A 24,978-nucleotide genomic window follows, 5' to 3' on the forward strand; every position below is an offset into this window, starting at 1 on the left:
CACATTGACAGCATGTTTCTGCAGGACTCCTTGATATTTCTTTACAGATAGACAGCATAGGATCAAAAACTAATCTTAGAATTTTCCAATCGGCATCAGACTCTCCCAACAGTGATTTCAGTAGATCCAGTTTCCCGTGTTTCTGAATGTGCTTGTTAGACTGTCAGATGAAACAGAGTAAAAATCCTACTGAAATCAAAAATTTAGCATCTATTGTTACTTTCTTGACCACAAGGACAAGTCTGCCATGAAAGATTGGTTTAACTTGATCTCTTTTTGGAAAATGCGAGTTGACTACATCATATTTATTAGTTCTAGTAACACAGGGGAAGGCAGTAAAATAATGTTGGCTGGCCAGTAATTAATCAGATTTTCTTTTTTAAATGGCCAATATATTTTGACTTTTCCAATCTTCTGAACCACTCCATTGTCTAGATATCTCAAAGATAAGAGCCAGTGGGCCATTCTCCAGCTCTCCAGCCATCATAGGATGGAGTTCATCAGTCCTAATTGGTCTGAAAACCTTGACTTTCCCTAAGTGCTTAGAAATGTAAAATGGCTTTTTCCCCACTTGCAACTGGTACTAGTTAAGATATTCACCTAGCCAACACCACAGCGAAGACAAGTGAAAAATGGTTGGAGCTTCTACGTATCTTTGACCAGTTTCCAATTTCACTGACCAGAAAGCCAGTCTTTTTACTGATCTTCCCCTCATTGCCCAGGTAGTGACAGGCGCTATTGTTGGGTGAGCTGATAGTTCTGTTCTTTTCCACCACAGATAAGGTACTCATTTCCTTTTCAAAATATCTTTGCACTTAATTGGACTCAGTTGCCATGTCTTTCTTAATTCCTTCTCTAGACTAAAGGCTGCATTTTATTTTAAACCTTCTGCTTGTGTAGTCAAAGTAGTTATTGCCCTCTGTGGATTCACTTCCCACATTTGTCTCTGTTGTAGCAGTGTGGTACCCAAACTGGACACTCAGCCCTGTGTCACTCAGCGCTGTGAGTGAAGTCACAGCAGTACAGAGCTGTTCTGACAGCTTGTTTCATCTGACCTACAGGCTATCCTCCTAAACACATAAACTGATCTGATGTGTGCCTTTTTGGCAACAGCATCATGTTGATGTACATTCTTCTTTTTTTAAGGAAGATGATATTCAATGAACTCTGATGCGCTCTGAAACTGTGCCTTTGAAAAAACAACAGATGATCTTTTGCTCCTAAATATTCAGTCTTTCTCACACTGATCCCCCGAACTTCAAAGTCATGGGTCTAATTTATTCAGAGGGTTGGGGGTTTTTGTGGAGACTAAACATCCGAAGAAGCTTCTCCGGTCCCATGAGCGAGGACGAGCGTCAGGAACGACTTGGCTCTGCTCTTGGACCCATCGCTTTCCCATGGTCAAAAAAAAAAACCCGATCAATTCGCCTCGGCTCCACTATTGCAAAACAAAGACGAGTTTGTTTAAGTTCGGGGGGGCGGTTTGACGGCTTGCGGGAGGTGTGGTTGTTGGTTTGTGTTTAATGGAAGAGCCTTGAGTGGCCGGGCCGAAGGAGCCGAGTGAGCCCTCACCCGTACATCTGCAGGGAGCGGCCCTGGGTCCCCTCACGGCGCCCCGCCCGCCCCTTCCGCCGCTCCTGCGGGCGGGCCGGGGCCGCAGCGCCGGGGCCATGTCGCAGCACAGCACCCTGCTCCACCTGCTCGCCGGAGGGTGAGTGCCCCGGGAGGCGGAGGGGCAGGAGGGCGGGATTCGGGCCGCGGCTCCGGCAGCAGCCGCCGCCGGGGAGCCGGGGCAGAGCAGCCCCCGCGGGTGCCCGCGGCCCGCGGCTGTGCCGGGTCCCGGTCGGGGCTCGGCGCCGTGCAGCAGCCCCGCAGCGCCGGCGGGAATGTCTGGCTCCGCGGCTCGGGAAGGCGGAGAGCCTCCCGGTGAGGACGGGGAGTTACATCCAGCCGGGACCTGCCGGGGATGTGGGGCAAGGGAAGCGGGGTGCTGAACGAGAGGCTTCACGGGGCCTCTCCGGCGGGACAAGTGGTGGGGCATCCATGTGTTCGGGAGGGCGGCCAGCTCTCTCCATCAGCGCGTGGCTGAGATTCCTGTGTGACTTCTCTGGCTTTAAATAGTGCGGCTGTTTCTGGTGAGTCAGCTGTTCGGATCCCAGCGGTGCCCCTCTGCATTAGAAGCGTGCCCTTGAGCAAGTGATTTGTCCCGTGGCGTTTCCCCCTTCCTCTCTTTAAAGTCTCAAAACAATGACCTTCAAGTAAGTTTATGGTGCCCTAAAGCAGAAGATAATGTGGACCTCCGGACTTTGCTGAGTAACTGCAGAAGTCCTCTGCTTAGGCAGCCACCTAGTCCCTTTCAAATCGCACCAACCTGCTGGAGTCCGTGTGACAGTGAAGCCTGTGATACTGCATGTACAATAAGGCACATAATTTAATTGCTTTTAATTGGTAGATTTCCAGTTTTCTGCAGCTAATGCAGTTCTTGTGCTATGTCAATCTTTGCATACATGTACTTGTCCTCTCTGTTCCCGTTGTTATTTTGTACATGTTATTATTTTATTAATTTATCCTTTGAACTGTATAATCATTGCATCTTAGACTTTCTTAATACATAATTCTTTCTTAGTTTTCTTAAGCTTTTCTTCATCTTTTTCCACCATGGTTCCTGAAAAACTGAGAGTTTGGCTAGTGACAAGAATGTCACTAGTGGGAATGTTGTCAGTCTGTATCTCGTCCTCATCCATTAATCAATCCTCCTAAATTACAGCTAATTAAAACTATAGGGATAATAATGTGAATAAGATATGAATGAGAAGTTCAGTTTATTGCTGCACTATATTTAATATTACTGGTTTATGTAATGAAACAAAACAGGGTCTCATTCATGAAGGAACAGTTCTCCACTTCCAGTATAAGAACTGGGGACCAGCCAAAGAAACTTGTGAGAGGTTTCTTCAGAGCTAATGCAAAAACATAGTTCTTTCAACAGTGTGCAGTTAAACTGTGGGACTCCAAGCCGCAACATAGTTGAGGGTAAAGGCTTCTCATGTATCCAGGAAGAATTTTGAAAAGATGAAGGAAAAATAATGTGTTGAAGGCTGCTAAAAGCAAGGCAACATTTCTGGCTGAGGAAGTCCCTGAACTGAAAGTTGTGGGAAGCTGGGAGAGTGTTCTGGAGGTACTTCTCCTACTCTTCTGTAAGTAACCTTTATTTGTCTGTATCCTAGGCAGAAACCTGGTTTAACTGCAGGTTTGCCTGATCCAGCATTGCTATTCTTAAATGAAGATCTTCAACCCATCTTAATTTTTGGCTAGCCTAAGTAAGAGCTAACATGAATTACCAGTAAACCTTGTCACCTTTTGCATGTGCTTATACACTTTTTAGATAATTTTAAAAATGTTAACAGTGTCTTTTGTATTTCTCAACTAATTCTTTTCTTGCATCACCTCAAACTTGTCGGTTTTCCCTTTAAAATGTGAAAGCAAGATCTAGAGGCAAATACCATTTTCTAAGGTAAAATTACCCGCCTTCTTCAATTAGCACTTTTTGCCATGGCTTTGCTCTCAGAGTACATGTTGTACTCATTTTTATGTGCTGCTCTTCATCCTATTTTGCAGAAATTGCTTTAGTTCCTGCTTCTATAGTAATGATACATAATTTTCCATTTCTCCTGAAACAGAAGAATTTTGCAGACCTATGTCTTTCATAGAGTGTAAGCAGATGTATCATCATGTAATGCATGGTAATATATCCCAGTTGAGATTTCTTCTAGTTTTGAACAGCTGGTACCCCTCATTTCCTTAGCTTAAATTAATGGGTGTTCTTTTTTCCTTTTGTCTTGCCATTGAGACATAGTGGCTCATAGTGGCCCTTCACCTCACAGTCTCTTTCTGCCGATTAAATGGCCAAGGAGTAACAATTTCTTTAATTGTTATTCTTGCTTTTATAATACTTTTTTATTCTCTGTATGTATCAGTAGTTTCAGGAGTTGACCTCAGGAAACTTTTATATATACTGGAAGCATGTGTTCAAGCTCAGATCCTGACCATTGCAGGTGAGGACTTCTTCAAGAAGTTAGATATTAAGAGAACATTGCATAAACTTTTGCTTCCTTATGCACTATTAGAGAGAAGAATTAATATACCAATCAATTGCTTCTCTCAATGTCTTCCTGGTGTATTGTTTGCTCAGCTTTGAGATAAGGAGTTGAAACTGCCCTGTATGGACCTTTTAAACCTTGATCTGTCACCACTGTACTCAGATCTTCTCCTGAACTGGAGACTGTACTCCTGGTCAAAGAAACAACAGACATGTAAGTCTGGAGCCTGTATAAAACAAATTAATAGAATCTATGGTAAAGAACAGATTGTTGGACCCCTAAGTGAATATGGTCTGTATGGGAAGAATCAACGTGGCCTTTGTATAAGAAGACCCTGCCTCATGCAACTCTGGATTGCTGCGTAGGCTGTGTCTTGGTGTCTGTGCTTAATCCACTTGTTCACTCAGAGAACCTGAGCCAGGGTGTTCACTGCTTTGCTGTTTGTTGTCTTCTGAGCTGGAGCTAAATTCAGGAGTCATGTTGCCAGACTCCCACCACTCATCATATACCTCGTGAGGGAAATTGCTGCTGATGGACTGCTCTGCAAGTCGTCACCATATCTGCCAGATGTGTACATCTGCCAAGGGCTTGACAAAGCAACGTGAGTGTTATGGAATAGCATAGCTAGTTGCTGGCATCATTAGCTGCATAATCTCCTAGCTGCCATATCTTCAACTCTTGGATGTCAGTGCAATAGGCATCCAGGTCTCTTTTTTTTCTCTTTTTTTTTGCCCCCATTCCTGTTGGCAATGATAATGAAGCCCTAGGAGCAAAGGCTGTGAGAATACTGTGTATGTCCACTGAGCTGTATAGACTTTTTCAAAATAGTTCTTCAGAACTCTCGCTATTTGCTGTCCTGCACTGTCACATGTAATTCTGATGATATACCTGACACTTCCCTGATATCTTGTAGTTCTTTGGTTGGCTTTTCTTTCTTTGGAGCAGAGTGAGCTTTTTATTAAGCCTCTATCTCTTGTGAAGCAAAGCAACTTTGGCTGTAGCGGATGTGAATGATCATCCATTTGTCAAAGCCTCTTGCATGGCTTACATGCAAATTCATCTCAAAATGGTCTTTCAGGTACTGAGCATCCTCTAGAAGAGCAGAGTTATCAGTCAGAGGATTTAGAGGAGCAGAAGCTGAAAACCAAATGTATCAGTTCTGACTTGTCCCTGGGTGGTGGAAAGGGAAAAAGCGGATATGTGTCCTTTCAGCATTCCTGCAGTGTGACGAGACCCGTTGATGGAGATGGTTCACGAGTTCCAAAAATAGGTTCTGCCTGCTGAAGGTCAGGGTCCTCTTTCATTAAGCAAGCCAGGCTTGGAGAGAGCCTGGCTGTTGGCAGAAAATACAGATCTTGCTTACAGGGCCTTGCAAATGTGTGTCTGATGTAATTATGGATTAAAGACACAGGCAGGCTGAGAGATGGGAGAGTTCTGTGCTGCCCCTGCGTGAGCTGGTGTGGCTGTGGCGACATGTGGGCCACAGTGCCTGGTGACCTCAGCAGAAGGCTTTGCAGTGAGGATGGGCAGTAGAAATGCTGGCCCGGGGGACTGCTGAGTCCCCATGGACTTGGGACTCTTTGTCTCAAATACTGAGTAAGGTTTCAGAGTGAGGCTGCCAGATGATGTCCCAAGCAGAGCTGTTCCGTTAATCAGTGTCAGAGCAAGAGGTCATGTGTGACACAGGCTGGGGTACCAAAACTCCTCTTCCAGAGGGGAGAAGTTGTGGACAAGCAGGGTCAGAATTATTGCCCTGTTACGGCACAGAGATCATTCTTAAATGTGCTGCTATACCCTAGATGTGGTGGTACAGCTGGAGCCATCCTGACCTGTCCCCTGGAAGTGGTGAAGACACGTCTGCAGTCATCCCAGCTGGCGCTGCGGCCTCTGTACCTCCCAGAGATACAGCTGCCAGGGATGAGTGTGAGGCTGATGAATCCCACCCCACCGTCTCCTGGAGTGCTCAAGTTGCTGAGGTGAGCAGGACAGGGCAATGTGCATGTTAGCACCAGGGAGGTGATGGTTTGGCCATCATGTGGAGGGTGTGAGGCAAGAGATAAAGAGAATTGAGCTGAGACTCTGGAAGCCACAAGTGCAATAGAAAGTTTGATCAGAGCACAGGTATATCTGCTTCTCACCAGTGATCTGTGCTCTGCAAAGCACCTTAGGGGACTGTGAGAAATTTCTCAGCTAGTGGTTTGATCAGACCCAGAGGGATGGCATTATCAAGAATAGGATGACTAGTGTAAAATGTAGTTTGAAATAGATGATCTTTAAGGTCATTTCCAACCCAAGCATTTCCAGGTTCCATGACCAAAGGAGACAGGAGAAGTGATTGGAGAGAAAACGAGAGCAGGGAAGAAAAAGAATAACATAGGAAGTGAGGAGAGGGTGCTATGAGAAATACTGAAGAACAAAGAAGGAGGAGGAATAGGAGAGCCCGCACCTTAGTTATTCTGCTGATTTCTCTGTTCCTTTCCTTCTGTAGGGCCATCCTTGAGAAGGAAGGCAAACGGTCCCTGTTCCGAGGTCTGGGTCCAAACCTCGCTGGGGTTGCTCCTTCCCGGTGAGTACTGCTCCATGGCAGTGCCTCCTCATGTTGTACACTTTTTAAGGGAACTGTGTCGTAAATGTTGCTCCACTTTCTGAAAGCTGTCTGGGCCTTGTGCTTACATGCCCCTCACACAGACATCTTCTGGAGCTTCTGATCATAGTGTTAACATTAATCCTGTGAGCCAGGTATAAATGGTATCTGATGTCATGTTAGACAAAACTGTGCTGGGAGTAAGAAAAGTTGGAGTGAAACTGCACAGTAGTGTCTCTGCTCCTCACAGGGGAGCTGTAACCTCTTCTGTATTTTTTTCCAACCAGGGCTATATATTTTGCTGCGTATTCTGCTACTAAGGAGAGGCTTAATACTGTCCTGGTACCAGAGTCCAAGAAAGTACACATACTAGCAGCAGCCTGTGCAGGTGAGCCTTTTCTATCTCAAATCAAAGCCAAGAGGTCCTTCTGTCTGGAAATGTCTATGTGTTTCATTCCTTCTCCATTGCTATTCTGAAGTTTTCTTCTTCCACATGTGGAGAAGTGAGCTCCTTGGGTAACAAAATGTTTTCTCACTCTTCATTCTTCTTGGGCTCATCTCTTGAAGTCTAGTCTTTACCTCTTCAGCTGCTGTCATGAGCTCTATTCTGCTGTGAGAGGGAGAAGGCAGTGTGTAATTCAGGCTACTCACAGAACCATTTCTCTTGATATATCCCAGTTCTCTAACAAAATCCTCCACTCTTGCAAAATTAGCATGCTGTTTCCTGCCTTTTTGTAACACCCGGGCCTGTTAGTATGGTTTTGTTGGAGGCAGAGGAGCTAATTACCACTAGACAAAGGCTAGAATAGGGGAGGAGGAGAATCAAATAGTCTGCCCTGAATATCTCTTCTCAAGGTCATTGTCAAATTGCAAATGCTTGCAGCTTGCCAAACAGAGCTCAGAGAGCTGATAGATCAGCACCTCTTCACTAACTGTCAGCGTGATCCTGGCACTCACTGCTGTCTTCCTTTTCTGTTCCCCAGGCATTAGTTCAGCCACACTCACCAATCCCATCTGGTTAGTGAAAACCAGGATGCAGCTGGAAGCCAGGTAAGGCAGTGCAGCAGTGCAGAGCCACTCGATGTCACATCAGGATTGGATTGGGGGGGTGGTGGGCAGAGAGAGGTCTGTGATTTCTCGTCAGAACATGGCAAGTCTTAGGCTGGGCAAGAGGTTTACGGCTGTGTTCACAACAGCACTATAGGCCAGGTGCAGTATGCTGTCCTAACCATCTCCCTTCTTTCCAGGGTGAAGGGGGAGATGGCCAGCAACGCTCTCCAGTGTGCCATGCACGTGTACCGCACTGAAGGCCTGCGTGGATTTTACCGTGGGATCACTGCCTCCTATGCGGGAGTGTCAGAGACCATCATACACTTTGTCATCTATGAAGCACTGAAAAAGGAGCTGAGAAACAGCCAGCATTCCCCTTCCCCATCACTCACAGTTCCACCAAACAACGATGATTTCTTCGGACTAATGTGCGCTGCTGCTGTCTCCAAAACATGTGCTACATGCCTTGCATATCCACACGGTGAGTGGGTCCACCATCCTTGCTTCTGTCCCCCTGGGGGGAGATGCCATGCCCGTGGGATCCATCTGCTAATATATGGCTTCCCTTCTTGTCTCTCCAGAGGTCATTCGGACACGGTTGCGAGAGGAAGGGTCACGGTACCGTTCCTTTACACAGACTCTGCAGCTCGTGGCCCGTGAAGAGGGACCCTTGGCGTTATACCGGGGGCTCCTGGCGCACCTGATCCGCCAGATCCCAAACGCAGCCATCATGATGGTGACCTATGAACTCATCGTACATTTGGCCTCTTCTACCTTGTAAGCTGTAGCACTTGGCTGAGGCTGCTGTGGAGATGTAGGGACATCGTGGTCCTGAGACCTGGTCTTTTGCAGTGCTCTGAGAGGTGGTGCTTTTTGTCACGGGTCAGATCTGGGTCGGGCATTCTCAGGACACAACGACTACTTTGTGCCAAGTTTTTTGCTCCAACGTGCACAGTGTAGTTTTTTTTTCCTTCTGGAGACTTGAATTATTCCAGTGCTTCAAGATGTCAGGGCACTGGTTTGACAGTGCCTGTTGTAAACATCCTTGATGAAACAAAGGCATGGAACTTACTGGGAAGTAGACAAAGCAGAAGAGTGTAAGAGTGTCTTAGCCCCAGCATGTTCACTTCTTTTGGACCCCGTAGCAACCTTACATAGGCACAGTTAGGCATGAAGACAGGCTAGAGCTGAAACACCTGAGAGACCTGCAGCAAGCAGAGATCTTGTGTTGCAACCTTTGCCCTCAGAGGGGCTCTTCCACTCTCACCTACTGTTCTTGCCACTAAGGAGGATTTCTCAACCTTGGCTGCCAACAAATTGCAGAATTTTCCTTTGGGTCCTTCACATGTTACAGCCGTTGCCCCAACATGTGTGAGGCAGCTGACAGCCCCTTTTTGTCTTGCAGGGTCTGAAAAACCAGACCAAGTAGATCCAGGGAAGCAGCACAACCTGCTCTGAAGCACTATCCTAACAACTCATGCTACTGCTGGGCTCAGAGCCATGCTGTGCTAGTATTTGTTGTGTTTCCACCCCCTCCATGCTCAGCAGAAAGAGGAAAATGCCTCCTTCCCCTAGAAGTGCTGGAGCTGTTCTACAAGCTGAAGCCCCTGATATAAAAAATACTCTATCATACTGATAAAGAAAGCAGATCAAGTGAGAAGATAGATGAAGCTACAGAGATTTGGCCTGTTTCTGTTGATACACTAAGTGTATGGGAAGAGCCTTATTTATTTTATTTTCCTGTGTTCAAGATTTCAGTTTGAGTGCCTTCTGTTCCTCTGTGAGTCCCTAGCACTGAGTCCTGGGGAAGGCTACATTTTGTTTAGAGAGTATTTTGACTCTCAAAAAGGCAGGGAGTAGAGTGGTGAGTAATGTGTTTTTCTTGTTTCATCACATATGCTAAAAAATGTAACCCTTCCCCAAGATAAGGTAGCAATTTCAGTAAATACATGCTCTGGACAAGCTCCAGTTTCACATTAGAGGCTACACTATTTCTTTCCCTGGTTGTAGTGAAAAACTGCAGAAGTCCTGAATGTTTTATTTGAAATCCATTTATTTTAAAATCCACTTTGTTTCCTCATCTTTCTTACCTTCATTCATTTAGTATTAGGAGTATTGACAATTTTACAAAGCGACACAAAGCTGCAGTGGTTTGTTGGTTGTTTGTTTTTGTTTTGTTTTTTTTTTTGTTTTTTTTGCATGAAACGAGAATAAACCTCAAATGACAACATTGAAAAAATATACAATATATATATATAATATCTGGGGAGGTTGTGAGAAACCCCACTTTGAGCCCTATGGCTGGCTCTGCCTTTCAGATTTCCATTCTTTCCAAGACCTTCATCACAGTTTGAACCATGCCACCACCATGTGTAGGTGCCCTGACACATGTTTCTGGAGAGCCAGATGGGGGGTCAATAATGTGGGGAATGTCCACAACGAGAATGGCAGAAGATGAAGGAACATGGGAGGCAGAGGTGATCAATGAGGGAGGAGCACATGTGTACACGGTAGGGGGGGAAAGAAGTTGAAAGTAAGACACCTCCTCCTTCCTGCCATACGTTTTGGGGGGATCCACTGGGCGCGTGTTTTAAAGCTCCTAGTAGCGGTGAGAGACGTCACTTTTGCCGATGATGTGCCGGTCATTCATGTCACTGCTGTCCGGGGAGTCGGGTGTCTCCGAGTCGGTGCTGTCGTCATCATCCTCCATGCCCTGGCCAGCTCTGCCCTCCACACTCCCTGCTGCCCTCTCCTGACAGCTCTGGTAGGACTGGGGAGGTGAGATACGGGGTAAAGGGAAAGGTCTGACAACACAACTGCCCGCCCAGCCCCTGCCACAGTGGCTGCTCCTCACCTCCATGGGGTTGACGATGATGGTGAGGGCTGAGTCATCCCAGAACATGTCACTCTCTTTGCCTCCAGCGCTGGTGTGCCCCGACTCAGCAGCCCCAGGGACCTCTTGCCCCACTCCCCGCCGGTGCAGGGAGTGGATGCGCAGGATGCCGAGGATCACCATCAGTGCCAGGAAGCCCACACACACCACAATGATGACAGTGGCAGCGCTGGGGACCACTTTGAAGAAAGAAAGCAAGAAGTTGTGTCTAGACTCTGTCACAGAAACATGCATTTCCAACCTGACATGCAGGAACTGAGATCCCTGGGCAGAGCTTGGGTTTTGGGTCGATGCAGGAACACAGCCTGACTTGTCTGTGCCCCTGGGCACAGGCAGTTCCTGCGATGTCAGCCTGGCCTTAGACTCTGCACATCTTTATCTACAGAATTCACCAGAATATGTTGCACCGCATGTATCTGTATCCTGCTCTCGGGAGGGAGAAATGTGTGCGGGGGACAGCCTGTAAGGGCTCAAGGATGATTTTCAGAGAGTGATTTCTGTGCAAACAGTAGAGAAAGTAAGAAGACAAAAGGTGCCTTTGTTGCACATGGAGCAGATGTGAATGCTGTGTTGGGCTTATAATTAGTGCTGTGGCAAAAGCCTGGCTTCTCCACAGGAGAAAACCTTAAATTCATCTTACCCCTCGCCTGACTCCCACGTGTTTGTTTTAGGCCTGTAGACTGAGCCTTAACTCCCCAGATAACCACCTTCCCTGCAAAATCTATCTGGGCCCTCCACAAATTTGTTTATAGTTCTATTTAGCAGGGACAAGTTTGCTGCTGCTATCAGGCAGAGCTGGGGAAGGGAGGGGCAAAGGCTGGCACATGCACAGGCTGCCCCTGCAGTGCCAGCTGCAGGACTGGACCAGCTTGGGATCAGCTGCTGCAGGAAGCTTCAGCAAAAAGTAGCTCAAAGGTGCCTTGTCTGTTCCATACAACAAGGGAACTTGCTTGTCTGTAGCAAGTCCTGGAGCTTTCACAGCCCAGGAGGAATCAATTTGAGTGTGGTCACGCCGGAGGCACAGGGCTACTGGCACAAACAAACGTCTAGTTTTCAGGCTTCTCTCTCTTTTGGGGACAAGAATTCTCCTCTTGTCTGCATGGTGCTATCTCCTGTATTTTCCTGCCTTGCTGACCACCACCTACTCCCATTTCTTTCTTTAGAGCAGTGGCAGTCTTGACTCACTTTTCTCTCCCGCTGTTGTAGCTTCTTTCTGAAATTACTTTACACAAGCCCATACAGCACCTTTGCAAGGTGCATGAATGAAGTCAGCTTACAGTTATTCTTTTTAGACCCTATGAGATGTAGATTTCAGTCTGCTTCTACATTAAGAAAATAATAGCCCACAAGAGGATTGTTGCTGCATGCTCTAAAATACAATTTGACAAGGACTGCAGTCCACTGGCTAACAATGAGTGGAATAGGACAGTATAATGAGAACCTGATAAGGTTCAGGAGGAACATCTCAGGCAGGGAGCCTGAGAGGAATCCTCCACTATAGGTTCTGCCAGGATATCAGAAAATCAGCATCCTGATCTAAAGGAATGAACCCAAAAGATAGTGTTACATACTCGGGTTGTTGTGAGTGCTTGCCAAACTGTGCCCAGACAGCTCTGCAGGTAAATGATGGCCTCGGTGCACAAACTGCTGGGAGCTCAGAATATGGTTAGGATGAGCAGCTCGGTTCATGTTGTGGAGAACATTCACCTGCAGAAAGACCAGAGAGAGGGGGGACTCAACCCTGTGCCCATGGCACATTCCATGCATTCCCATGCACCGCGTCCTCCCCATGCATGCCTCTGTGTCCATGTATCAGTCTTGTACCTCGACAGTAAACTCATTGCTGGAGTAGCGTCCATTCATCTCAGTGCAGGACAGGTGAAACTTCCTTTCATAGAGGGCAGCACCGTGGTTGATATGGTAGGAGACCTGGCGTAGGATCTCCTCGTAAACCGCAATGCTTTCCACGCCTGAGACAAGAAGACAGGGGTGGGGTGAGCAAGCTCTTGCTCCAAGGTCACCTGGCATCCTAACCCTGCAGCAACTAGAAGCTATAGAGGGAAGCAAGGCAATGCTGGGTTTGTTAATTTTGGAAGATAGAGCTGGCTGTGAATGACCTGATGGAATCCCTGCTTGCATCGCTAAAACAAGTGGAAGGGAAGGAAGGATTGAGAGCAACAGCCCTGTTACATTCTGGAGAGTAAAGAAGTGTTGTACCACAAGTTGTGGAATATCTTGTCCCTGTCGTGTCATGACATCCTAACGTCAAGTGCTTCTCCCAGTGATGCCTGACAGTCGGTGACAGAGGCATAACTAGATAGCTGTGACCATGGAGAGGACTTACCTGTGATGGTCAGGTAGGCAGAGGTGTTAACGAGCTCCAGGCCCCGCTGCTGCAGCAGTGCCCCATCCAGGAGCAGGTACTCCCTCTCTGGGTCCAAGTCATCTCCCACCAATGAGATCTCACAGCCATCCAGGTTGTGCACAATCTCATCTGACATTCGTGTGTCTGTCACTGAGATGCAAACAGAAAGAAGGTATGGCCAGAAAGCCAGACAGCCATCAGAGAAGGAAGGAGTTACTCAGTGGGGTACCTGCTTACCTAAGAGTGCTCACATCCTATGTAAGTACTGCTTCTCCACCTAGCACTGACCTTAAGTAAAATCACTGTCAGTCTAACTACTTGTTGCAGGATGGTTCTAATGACATTATCTATGCACATAATAAAGTCACTTTATTTTGGAACAACATACTATTATCAGTCTGGTTCATGATAACACATCTTGGCTGTAAGGACTTTGTTGACAATGACAGTGTACAAATTAGGAACAACACTCACACATTACCAGGCCCTGCAATGCATTTGAAAGCTTTTCCCTGTCTCACACTGTTGGTTACCATGGTTGAGATCTTATCTTCTATAAAATGGCAACCACATTCAATAACTATCTGCTTTCAGTAGGATTGAGAACAATGTGCTCGTAAGTCAAGGAACTCATCATTGTATGAGGAAAGGCAAAGCTTCAAACAGAAAAGTAGGAGCAAAAAATCCCATTACCAGAACAGATATGAAAGAAGTGAATGGACACGTAGAGCATAGACTGCAGAGAAATAACCTGAGCATGATGGAAAGAAATTGAAGAACAGGATACTGTAGGGTGTGAGGAAAATGACTGGGGAATTCACAGGAATAAGTGAGGCAGGAAGAGAAGGAAGGGAGCAAGAAGTAAGAAAAGAAAGCAGGAGAGAAGGAAGTAGGATGAGACTGCATAAGTGCAGGAATAGAGAGAGTAACAGGCAGGACATCCATCCAGCACTGGATTCAATAAAGGGAAATGTAGGTAAAATGTGAAAGGGATTAGGAATGAGCAGCCTGGGAAAGAATTAGGAGAGAGTGAGGCAAAGGAACTGAGTGGATAGAAAAAGTACAGGGAGGAGCAGAAAGGGATAAGAGCCGATTAGCCTACATATTGACAGACAATGTGCCTTGCTTCTAAATTTGTAAACTCTCGCTTTTGGGTGTAATTATAGGGGCTCTACTTCCTCTGCAGGACCGCAACTCTTGTAGGTCTTTCCAGTTTGTCTCTTACACCTTGCCCTGTACTCCACTCACCGGTACCATGCCAGTTCTCATCCTTCTTGGCCTCCACCTGGTGAGAAATAGAGCAGGTGATCTGGAGGTTGGGGAACAGGGGAATTCCTTCTGGAGCCTCAAAATCTGATGCAGGATGAGCAAAGTGGGCGTTGCCACTCAGCAGGATCTGGGGGGCATCGGGCTGTAGCACCACAACATAGCCTTCCACATCAGGAATGGAGACACAGGACTCCTCACTGAAACACCTGTAGGACAGCAGTAGAAAACATCAGTTGCCCCAAGCTTCCAACAACATCATAAAAGATCGCCTCCTGCCCATTACTTCCAGGAAAGGGAATATCATTTTTCCAGCAGTCTTCCTAAAGCTTCCCTACAGCCTGCTGCACAAGGCAGAGATGTGGTAGGAGTGACACCACTGGGATGTGGTGACTTGATCACATCGATAAACACACAGAAAATTAAAACCCAGTCCACACGCTTGGAACACTGCAAGCGGAGGCAGAAGTTCTGCATAGGCACTAGGAACCAGTACTATGGCATCCATTTGGATATTGGATAATTTATCATTTATTTTCAGGAAGATTTTTACCCATTTTGAGACCATCTTAAAATACAGTTATTTTAAAATATGAAGTGAGTCAGCGTAACTTTAGTCAAAAGAGAGGCAACCCTCCTGCTGAACTCAGCCAGAGGTGCTGGTTTGCCCACTCACTTGACAGCTGTGGTGAGCCTGAGTGGCCGGACCCCAGGGGTAGCAAAGCGCAGTGAATTCATGTAAGCCACGTGCTGGATTGCATGGTTGAAGGTTTCCACATCATCACCCTCCAAGGTGAGCAGGGACTGAGAGGGGTTCACATGAACCTAGAGGTGGAAAAAAAGAAAACACTCATGGTTCCTTGGCAAATGACAGGAATCCAGGCTGAGAGAGACACATAGGAGAAAGGTGGGGAGCTGTCTGAGGTGTGGGAGCAGGCAAAGTCCTGGGAAGCAAGGCTGAGGAGGAGAGTGGAGGAGACCCATGCAAGCTGGGCAGATGGGCATACCTTCATCCCTTTGCCCAGACTGTCGAAGTCACTGTAATCAAGCCCCTCACGGCAGGCATACAGGCATTCAATAACCTCCCGGCTCTCCAAGCTACCAGGGCGCACAGTGAAGCCAGCCAAGTAACCATGGAAGTAGTGGTGTATCGACAGAGGATCTCCTGAGGGAAACATGGGAGGTGGAGGGTGTGAGAGACAGGGCAAGGAAGAGAACAAAACCACAGAAGCAACAGTGTGAGGGCCATGCAGAGGTAAGGGAGGTAGAGGCATACAGAGGGGGGCATGGAAAAGCCCAGAGAACAAAAGCAACAATGTGAGGGACATACATATGTTAAGGGAGGTAGAGAGGGACAGAGGGTTGCACAGAATATGAAAAAGCAAAGGCAACAAGAAGACAGGGGATACTGAAGAAAAGAGATGAAAATTTTTGAAATTCCAGATGGGGGAAATTGAGAAAAGCAGACCAACAAGAAGACAAGGGCAGTGAATGGTGGGTAGCATAGAGAAGTTTCTGTCAAACTGCTGAATGCCAGATGGAAACAATTTCTTGTCCCCTTCTCACTCTGCTTCCTGTGAGGGCTTGTAAAAGAAACTACACATTCCGCAGATAGTTCGGGATGAGGTGACATCTCCTGATGTCTCTAATGGCTATTGTGCTCTTCAGAGACCAGCTTTAATGATCAGGCACAAGAACTCTTTCTCCACACAAAAAGCATACTCCAACTCTCAAAGCAGGCTGCAATCCTTCCATCAGCCTTTTCATGCTCCACAGGTACCAAGGTATCAAGGACCAATCTGCCAAATAAGGGGTTTCCTCCCAAGGCGGTGGGAGGTAGCAGGACAGGACCGGGGAAGCTGTATGAGGAAGGCACCATGCAAGAAGTGACAGTCATGCACAGTCAAGATGGGGAGAGACCCATCTTCTTTCTCCCTACCTTGCACAGAATCAGTGGTGTTCTCGCCTCCTTTGGTTTTCTCTTTGTTTTTCTCCTCTGCAAAAGGAGAACATCTGGATGAGCACTGGAAGATGGTAATTACAGGGTTAGGCGAGTATCTACACAAGGGCCTGTATTGGCCAGTCCACAAGAGCAACTCTGTGCCAAGCATCCTTCAGCCCTAGAGGCAGCACATCACAGATGACAGAGGGCAGAGTTCCTCTCAAGAAGCGGATGGTGAGACTGTAACTGACTTAAGGGAGAAACTATGCAGTTTTTCAATCCTTTCCCAATGTTATCTGTTTTGGGAATTAGCCATGTTCACAAGAAGCTATGTTCTCAACATCCCTTAGAGACTCAGTGCCAGGAGAGGGTCCCAAGCTGATCAGTATTGGTTGTCTGCATAATGCCAATCAAGAGAGCACAGAGCTGTGGGAAGGTCTCTGATCTCAGAGAAGCAACAGTACAGCAAAGATTTGATCTTGCTGGAAATTTCCGCTAGAGTGAAGGTAAGCAGTAGGCAAATTCCTTTAGTTCTGTCCTGCTTCAGTCTAGCAGGAGAACTGAAGGATCTGAGAAATGCAGCCATGCATCTCCACAGAATAGGTTTTAATCTAGTAGTGGCCTAACTTTGTTCCTAACCTGATTTTTGTCTTTCAACCCAATTCTGGTACAGAAGGATTTATGACTTTTTCATATAGACCCTCAAGACAGAGGAATCCACATCAACACAATCAGCAGCATAAATAGTATTGCCTGTTTTCTGGTGAAAGGCTTTGATAGAAATGTCAGTCCCAGAATGAGGTACAGAGTTTCAACTCTCCTCTGCCTGAAAGCTGGCTATCCATTGCATATTCTATGGCTGTTGTCCAGGAAGCTGCCAGTGACACTTTTCCCTGAGCTGTTATTATCTTGGTCCAGGGGGAAGGAAGGAGCCACACTAGCTTTGGTGCCAAGGAGGCAAGATGGCTGCAGTGTGGTTTGCATCATTTAGCATTGGGTGGTGTTTCTTTCACCTCTTCTGGGTCTCCCTCCGGCCCCTTTTTTCCCACATGGGAAGAGCACGGTTTGGGGAGTGGGCACTCACCGGCCCAGCAGGCCCCGATCATGAGGGAAGGCTCCGGCCGCGGCGGGTGGATGAGGCCGTTGTCGTGGATCAGGGCAGGGTCGTAAGAGACGCCATCCACGTACAGCGTGACCGTGGGGAACTCCAGGTTGAGGGCATAATGGTGCCACTCATCGTCGCAGACCTGCGGCGAACGGCAGAGCACAGCGTCAGCAAAGGGCCAGAAGGAGAAGGGACACGGGGAGGATGCAAACCCTTCCTCACCTGCTCAAGCTTCCAGAGGAACTTCACAGGCCTCGCACTTTCCAGCAACGGCCAGTAGAGGAAAGAAATCCGGCAGCCATGAACAGCCAGAGAGTAGTGCGAGTAGCCATCCTCTGCCAGGGACAAGCACGGGGAGTTACGTGTCACACTCCAAGCAGCCCCACCAGCCAGAACCCAGAAGCCCACACTGCCATGCATGACTGGCACTCAGCACCATGTGCTCAAAGGAGGCTTGAGCGCTCCGAGGAAAAGGGACACCTAAGGAAGCTGTGTTCCTAAGTTCCCCTGCCCAAGTCCTGCTTTGGAACATCAGGGATTGACCCCTGCAGGGACAATCCCTTCTAAGGAGTTAAGAGGCAGTGGGCAGAAGTGTCACCACCCCAGGAGAAGTCTCACCACTCTGCACTGTACTGCAGATCACCGTCTCCTCTTCCCGCCTGCCTTTGCCGGGCACCACGGCATGCTTCATCCACACGGACAGGGTGAAGTGGTCACTCAGCCCCTCGTGGCCATTTGGTCCATTCACCACAGGCACCTGGGCAGCCTGGCTGCCATTGAACCAGTAGATGAGGCTGCTGTCCTGGCTGTAGTGCACCGAGAGCCGTGCCGTCCAGTTTGCTGTGGGGCTAGGCACTGGCAGCAGGTCAATCTCTCCTGAGGCAGCACCTATGGAGAAGGGAGAGAGTCAGGAATGCTGGCACGGGAAAATAAGGAGCCTGAGAACTGGGGATCAGATGAAGTGGGCACTGGAAGCCTGACTGTAATGTCTCAGTGCACAGGGAGATGAGGATTTGCCTAAAGTCCTTCTCCTGTCTGGAGAAAAATGGTGACTTTTTGTTCAGTGCAGAGGGAAGTCCCACAGACTCTGCATACTGGGACAATGCACAGAAATCTCTGGCTTCCCAGCAAGGAAAGCACAGGTAGTCCCTTACAAAACTAGAAAGTTGTGGAAGTGTTCAGTGCCAGGTTGGATGAGACTCTGAGCACCCTGGCCTAGTGCAAGGCGTCCCTGGCACTCTGGCAGGGATGTTGGAACTAGAAGATTTTTAAGGTTCCTTCCAGTCCAAACCATTCCATGATTCCACGAGATACGGGCAGTAACACCCATTGCCCCTCAATGCAACACACAAGCTCGGTGTCCTCCCACCCCAGTGACCACAGCAGACGTGAGGAATGTGTCCCCTGGCACCTCTGTGGTGGGAGGCTCAGCTACCACAGTGAACCCCTCCAGAGGAAGGGGCAGGGTGCCGTGCCACAGCCGCCCTCAGCCCAGGAAAGAACCAATTCACCACAGAGTTTGCGCAGTGACTTCTCGGAGTAGTTATCCCGGTCACAGCCCTTGGCCACGTGGTTTGTCTGCAGCTCCACCGTGGCCTGGATGTTCCACAGGGGCTCATCACAGGTCTCCAGGTGAATGGTGGGGAAAAGTGCGAGGCTGCCTGCCCCGGGGGTGTACTCAATCCTCTTGTTCCAGCCTAATGGAAAGGAGTGAAGGAGAGGGATTAGGAACTGCCAAGGACACAGGGCCAGAACACCTGGCATACACATAAGTGGCATCTATGGACTAGTCCAAGATTTTGGCCCTTTCCTCATTTATGCAGCTGGCATCAATGCGTGGAAAGATTTGCTAGAAGCACAGAGTCCAAGGTGCCAGCTTCTACAGCTAATAGTGCTGTGTCATCACTCTCTTATCAGGCAAAGTAGGTATTTAGTTGTGTTGATTTCCCCTTAATTCTAATTGACTAAGATGAACCTGCAGAAACACGCCACTGCTGGAAAAGCCAAATATCTTCCAGAAGAGCAGCCCCAGAAACAATCTTTGCTGAATACAGTCTGTGAGCCTTATCAAACACATGGCAGTTCACAGTAATCCAAGGAATGATTTTCCAGTGTTAGAATTTACCTTTCAGTGACTTTGCAACAGACTTAGACATCTGCTGTGTCCCCTGATGGAGATGGGTTGGTGCCAGAACTGAACCATATATATGGGCACACAAATTTATATGTGTATATACAAACATTTGTGATGAGGAGGACTGAGTAGTAGCTGAGCAAAAGCAAAGGGAAGAGAAAAATGTGTTTGGAGGTTTCATACCCTGCCAACTGGGCTTGCAGGTGGGTTTCACCTGGATTTCCACTTCAGCATCATCAGAAGCCCTCTTCTTTCCACAGTCATAGGCTGTCACTGTGAATTTGTAGACACGATCCGCACTGTACTGCAGCTTCTCCGTGTTCTCGATGTTCCCTGGTTTGCAAAACAAAGAGATCAAGGTAGAGGACAGGCAGTCTCCTCAAAGACGTTCCTTCTAAAAATCACTCATATCTTTTATCAGTGACAAAAACAACCAAAAAAGAGTTGAGTCACTCTGCCCGGTGTCACTTTGTAACAAGTTACAGCATCCCACAAAATGGATGCTGCTGCTCTCTCCAGGACAGATCAGCAGTGCTGGAAAATTTATATATACAGCTCTGTCTTCAAATAGGGCTGGCAGAGAAGGAGCAGAGCAGGAAAACAGGAGTGATGTGCACGTGGTGAGTGAGGATTCTTACCATCATTGTCAATGAGGAAGGGAATATTTGGGGTCAGGATCTCATAGTAGCAGATCTGGCTGTACTGGGGTGAGCAGTCCCCATCGATGGCCTCCACACGCAAGATGCGGTCATACAGCTTTCCCTCCGTCACTGCCACGCGATACAGCTTCTCCACAAAGACGGGAGCAAACTCATTCACATCGTTTACTCGAACGTGCACCGTGGCCCTGATGCAGAGAGGCATCAATAAGAACTGATGGGCTGATTAGGAGCCATGCCCTACCTAAATTTCAGAGCAAGCCATTCTTTTAAAGCGCACCACTCTGATTTCCAGCTGTCAAAAGCAAGGACAAGGAAAGACACCTTGATTTCAGTGCAGCAATGCTGTCATGCAGGCGCTTGGACAATGGTTTCCAACCACCCAGAAAGAGCAAAAGTAATAACAATGCAATCTAGACCTCCTACCTATATGCAGCAATGTAAAACACCACTTTTAGAAACTGCTGTCAAACAGCCCTTGTTTCTGTATCACTCATGTGACAGCCAGTGAACTTTTCTCTTTGGGTCTTCTTAGCATGTTGAGTTACAATATCATGGCTAGAGAAAAATACTTCTGGCTAAATAAAGTGTTTCCACAGCAACTTTCCTTGGCATTTTTGTCACAGATCACATTTTGTGGCAGGTAGCAGTGTCTGCATGAACTTACTTGTGTGATTTTTTGGTATTTGCTCCATCAGGTCCCTCTCCACAGTCATAGGCCTGGATGGTAAATGTGTGCTCCTTATGCGCTTCACAATCCACTGGCTCCTTGGCCCGGATCAGCCCCTCTCCTGTAGCTTTGTCCAGGATCACAGCTTCAAAAGGTACCCCTGACCCATGGATCCTGAAGCCACAGATTTCACCTGGTACACAGGAAAACAGAGAGGAAGGGGAGAAAGAAAAGGACTGAGGAGAGCACATTACACCCTTTGCTTTCCTTTCCCATATTTTCTTCCCTTCTAACTTACACTTTCCATTCTCCCCCATTATCATCCTTCATTTTGAGCAGTTTTTGGTTCCCTAGGAGTTCCTCCTGCTATCCCTTACAGCCATTAATGGTGCAGATTGCCATCTACTGGAGAATACTCCCACGGCAAGGAGTCCTGACCAGCATCACGAAAGATTGAAGGTTACAAGGCTCAAGCTACATTTATTAGTGCTACACAGCACCTTGTTTCTCCTCCGCATCCCCCCAGGGAGGCAAAACAGGCCATATACTGCAGATAGCCAGAGCATGAAGATCCATGATGTCTCATCCACCCACACACGCAGGATGCGCAGAGTACCGCAGGGGAACTGCAGATAGGGTCACCTAAACCCTAAAATTCAGCTCACAGGGACCACATTTACTCTCCCAAAGCGGGGGAAGAATGAGTGAGGAAACTCCAGGCATGGCCTAAGCAAGCGCTAGGAATACAACCATTGAAAGCCTCGCCTGTTGTTCTGGGGATTTGTGCTCACTGTGAGGGGATGTAGCACTGCCAAAGAAGTGTGCCCTACCAGCTTTCTCCAGGGCTCACAGACACAGCACTGTGCATGTGATCTTTGAAAATAGCAGAACTGCGTCAAAAAGTAGCTGGCTCCACCCTCAGTTCCTCTCCCTAAGGAAACAGCTCACAGCATCCTAAATCAAGCTGTGCCCAAATTGCCTCCAGACTTCACTAGGGACCTCCTCCGGAACAAGGTTTGGAGGTGACTGTTTCCTGAAGAGAGGTAGGATCCAGCACAGGGATGAATGTCACTGTGTCCCTGCCTCTCCTTAAGTCTGTCCCTGCCTCCCACCCTTGGCAGAGCTGTTCCCCACCTACCTGCATAGCGCAGTGGGGCATCTTTGTCCAGCGCAAAGAGCGGCGGGTTGAGCAGGACGGTGTTGTCGTTCTCCATGACGATGCCCTGATACTCGGCTTCAATCCATGGTTTGTGCTTGTTTGCTGAGGCAGATTTGGGGTAAGGGATGGAGGACAGGAATGTATTAGCCACCAACTGCAGACTTAGCAGGAAAAGAGAAGCATTTCATCCCCTAGTGAGTAACAACCAACCCCTTACCACCTTCTTCTCTAGAAATAAAGATGTCTAAAATAGGCTGGGAGAAAAAAAGTTATCTTTATTTAGTTCTACTCATGGGAGACCTCTTCAGAAACAATGTGTTCCTTCTTGTGTCCTCATTGCTATCCTATTAGAAATAAGTGGAGAGACATCTGTGTGCCCAGAAAAGCTGGAGCAGTTAAAAAAATGTGAGCTGAAGAGGCAGAAGTAGCCTCAGCCTGGAGACAGATTCCAAATACTAAACCCTTTAGCTCAATGAAGCCAGAATGAAAGGATCCAGCCTACATCTTCTCTTAGGTTATCCCCAGAGGACAATGCAGCCATTATCACTTCTGCCTTGTACCCTCTAGACTAAGGCCCAGGACCTACACAGACATGCCCAGGTACACCTTTAGTCAGCCATCCTGCGAACATAACAACCTATTCAGAGAGTCCCTTGCTCTTTCCTTCCCCACTCCATGGTGAGCACCATGTTCCTTTGGCCCCTCCTTGCTAATCCTGTTGGCTGGAGCCCAGCCAGGTTTGGCATGGAGGCAGCAGCCAGCAGGAGGCTCTGAAAAATGTCACAGGCCCAGAAATAGCAAATTAATCTTTATCACACAGGCTCCGGGGCAGGGAAAGGGAGAAATAAAGGGGTGGGGGGGAGGGGAGGGGATAGGAGGGGAGAGAGGAAAAAAAAAAATCATTACAAATTACAAACCCCTCCCCCATGCCCACTCCCTGCCAAATGGGCCTCAGAGATTATATTACATGGCCTAGTTACAACCCCCATTCCCAGATAATCCCCCACTCTCCCACCCCCTGGAGACCAAGATTTATTACAACCCAGCAATACTTTGAGCACAGCATGGCTCAGAGCTGGTGGGGAGTAGGATACAGAGCCATTCCCCTCAAGGGCACTACTTCCAATATGTTGAATCCATCCTCTGCAGCACAGTGTCCTCTGAAAGGCCATACTGGCATGGCCTCATGTGTTGACTCGGAAGAGTTCTCGGAAGCATCCTGTGCAAGCAAGGATTTTGGGGCCAGGGGGTGCTGCCAGGGGTGGCTGGGGGGCCAGCAGGCAGGGTGACAGGTCAGCGAGGGGATGTCCCAGCAGGATCCAGCCTGGTGTGGCAGCGAAGAGCATGGGTTGGCACTTCTCCACCACCGTATTGATTGAGATTATAAAGCATTGCGTAGGAAATCCAGAGAAACATCCATCCTGCTCAGTATGCAGGTGGAATCCTCCCTGTGTGCAAGTGCCCGCGTCTCCCCCTGCCCCTCCATTGTCCCCACCGGATTCCATTCTGTTCCGGCCCTATCCATGCGCCACACCACCGAGGTGGAGATCCAGAGCTATAAATGCCAAATGTGCCCTGTTGCTGGGGTAACAAGCTGATGGTACAGAGATAAATCCTTTGCTGCATCCACCTGCAACTTGGGAATCACCAATCTGATTTCTCGGGAAATGAGTTGTTGGAGAATAGAAAAACATTTCAGGAATATTTTTAGGATACAGACTCCTACCAGGATACAGACTCCTACCACCTTCAAGAAAGCTCCCGTCAATCTAACATAATTTGCCAAAGGTGGGTAGATGTTTCCGAGTGCAAATTCACAAAGGAGAGGGAGGATCCAGAGCATGAGGGGCCTTTCCTTGCCACCGAGCCCCATGGAAGCAGAGCAGAACAAATAAATGCCCCTGCCAATGTCAGGGTACACACAGCTCTGCAGTGCACCCGCCCCATAGCCCTGACTCTTCCAAGGCACGGAAAGCACCCCGAGGTGTCACATTCCCCAATGAGCCCAGAGTCCCTCAAATGTTTACAGATCTTCCCACCCTGTCAGATTACCGACACACTGACTCCGCTCCGATGAATCTCTCACGCTTGTCTCTACAGCCACAGATCTAGAAACCTACATCTTTCTCCATCACTCTGTGTGCTCGGAGAACATCTGCATTCAGAACATTACAGCTGCAGCGCTGGGGTGGTTTGGGGGTCTTTTATCTTTATCACATAAAATACATTAAATCGACCTGCATCGTTAATCCGTAACTATACTTAAACAGCTCCTATTGACAGATCGTAGATGGGTGAACTAGGACTGAAAGATGGAGCTAGGGAATGTGTTTTATGAACTGCAGGGGTCTGTGGAGAAACAACACATTCTCTCTCAGCACGCTAGGGAAGGGATGGGAATCTAAATCCACCCAGTGATAACTAAACAAAAGCAAGACAAGTGGATGGAAAAGGGGAAAACGCAAGGGGAGCGCTAGGAGACCAAAGAATGGAGAGGAAAAAAAAGCGGTGGTAGGATGACAGATGGACAAAGTAGAGAATGGAGATGGGATAGCATAAGGGCGCCCGAAGGGGCGAGGAAAGCCGGGGCCGCCGGGGACCGCGGAGATGCCCCGACAGAAACGTGCCGGGCGAAGGCGGCGGGCGGCGCGGAGCCGCACCGCCACCGCGGGGGCGGATGGACGAGCCCCGGCCAACGTGTCCCTCCAGAGCCCCTCGGCGGGGGCTGCCGGTGGGTCCCAGCGGAGCGCCCGCCGCCGCCCGGGACCGTGCCCGCGGCGCTCCGCCGCTCACCTTTGTTGGAGGCGCTGCCGGGCAGCGCGGCGCAGAGGCAGAGCAGAGGGAGGAGGACGGGGGCGCGGGGCCGAGGGCCGCCCATCGCGGCGGCGGCGGGTCCCGGCAGGACCCACGCCCTCGCTCCCGCGGCGGCGGCGCGCAGGGACGGCGGCACCTCCGGCAGCCGCTCCGCGCCCCGCCCGGCCCCGCCCCGCACTGCAGCATGACGTCACGGGCGGCGGGGGGCGCAGCCAATGCGCGCGGCCGCCGCGCCAG

General features: G+C 48.6%; 2 protein-coding genes across 4 annotated transcripts; one reads left to right on the plus strand and one right to left on the minus strand.

The window, feature by feature from the left end:
- Window positions 1–1,566: 1,566 nt before the first annotated feature.
- On the plus strand, window positions 1,567–9,814 carry LOC102109357 (solute carrier family 25 member 33-like). 3 transcript variants are annotated; one of them, XM_014253388.2, is made up of 9 exons: window positions 3,983–4,055; window positions 4,193–4,313; window positions 4,557–4,701; window positions 5,900–6,076; window positions 6,589–6,666; window positions 6,972–7,072; window positions 7,668–7,734; window positions 7,932–8,215; window positions 8,316–9,814. In XM_014253388.2, the coding sequence occupies exons 2-9, from the start codon at window positions 4,223–4,225 to the stop codon at window positions 8,513–8,515; spliced, it is 1,143 nt and encodes a 380-aa protein (XP_014108863.2). In that variant the 5' UTR covers window positions 3,983–4,055; window positions 4,193–4,222; the 3' UTR covers window positions 8,516–9,814. The 3 variants fall into 3 exon arrangements, with proteins under 3 accessions (XP_005523873.2, XP_087924927.1, XP_014108863.2); XM_005523816.3 differs by lacking the exons at window positions 3,983–4,055; window positions 4,193–4,313; window positions 4,557–4,701 and adding an exon at window positions 1,567–1,711; XM_088068801.1 differs by lacking the exons at window positions 3,983–4,055; window positions 4,193–4,313; window positions 4,557–4,701 and adding an exon at window positions 1,974–2,135.
- Window positions 9,770–24,881, minus strand: CLSTN3 (calsyntenin 3). The gene is made up of 18 exons (XM_005523815.3): window positions 24,721–24,881; window positions 21,907–22,029; window positions 20,766–20,961; window positions 20,078–20,286; window positions 19,623–19,772; window positions 18,817–19,002; window positions 17,924–18,193; window positions 17,528–17,640; window positions 17,285–17,447; window positions 16,198–16,254; window positions 15,266–15,423; window positions 14,935–15,083; window positions 14,241–14,467; window positions 12,972–13,142; window positions 12,452–12,597; window positions 12,199–12,334; window positions 10,589–10,806; window positions 9,770–10,504 (listed from the first exon to the last, which is right to left on the minus strand). The coding sequence occupies exons 1-18, from the start codon at window positions 24,803–24,805 to the stop codon at window positions 10,334–10,336; spliced, it is 2,928 nt and encodes a 975-aa protein (XP_005523872.2). The 5' UTR covers window positions 24,806–24,881; the 3' UTR covers window positions 9,770–10,333.
- Between the last annotated feature and the right edge of the window lie 97 nt (window positions 24,882–24,978).

This window comes from Pseudopodoces humilis, chromosome 2 (genome assembly GCF_049639895.1).
Source record: "Pseudopodoces humilis isolate 2021_Gansu_Grassland_sample_001 chromosome 2, ASM4963989v1, whole genome shotgun sequence".
Classification (NCBI taxonomy): Eukaryota; Metazoa; Chordata; class Aves; order Passeriformes; family Paridae; genus Pseudopodoces; species Pseudopodoces humilis.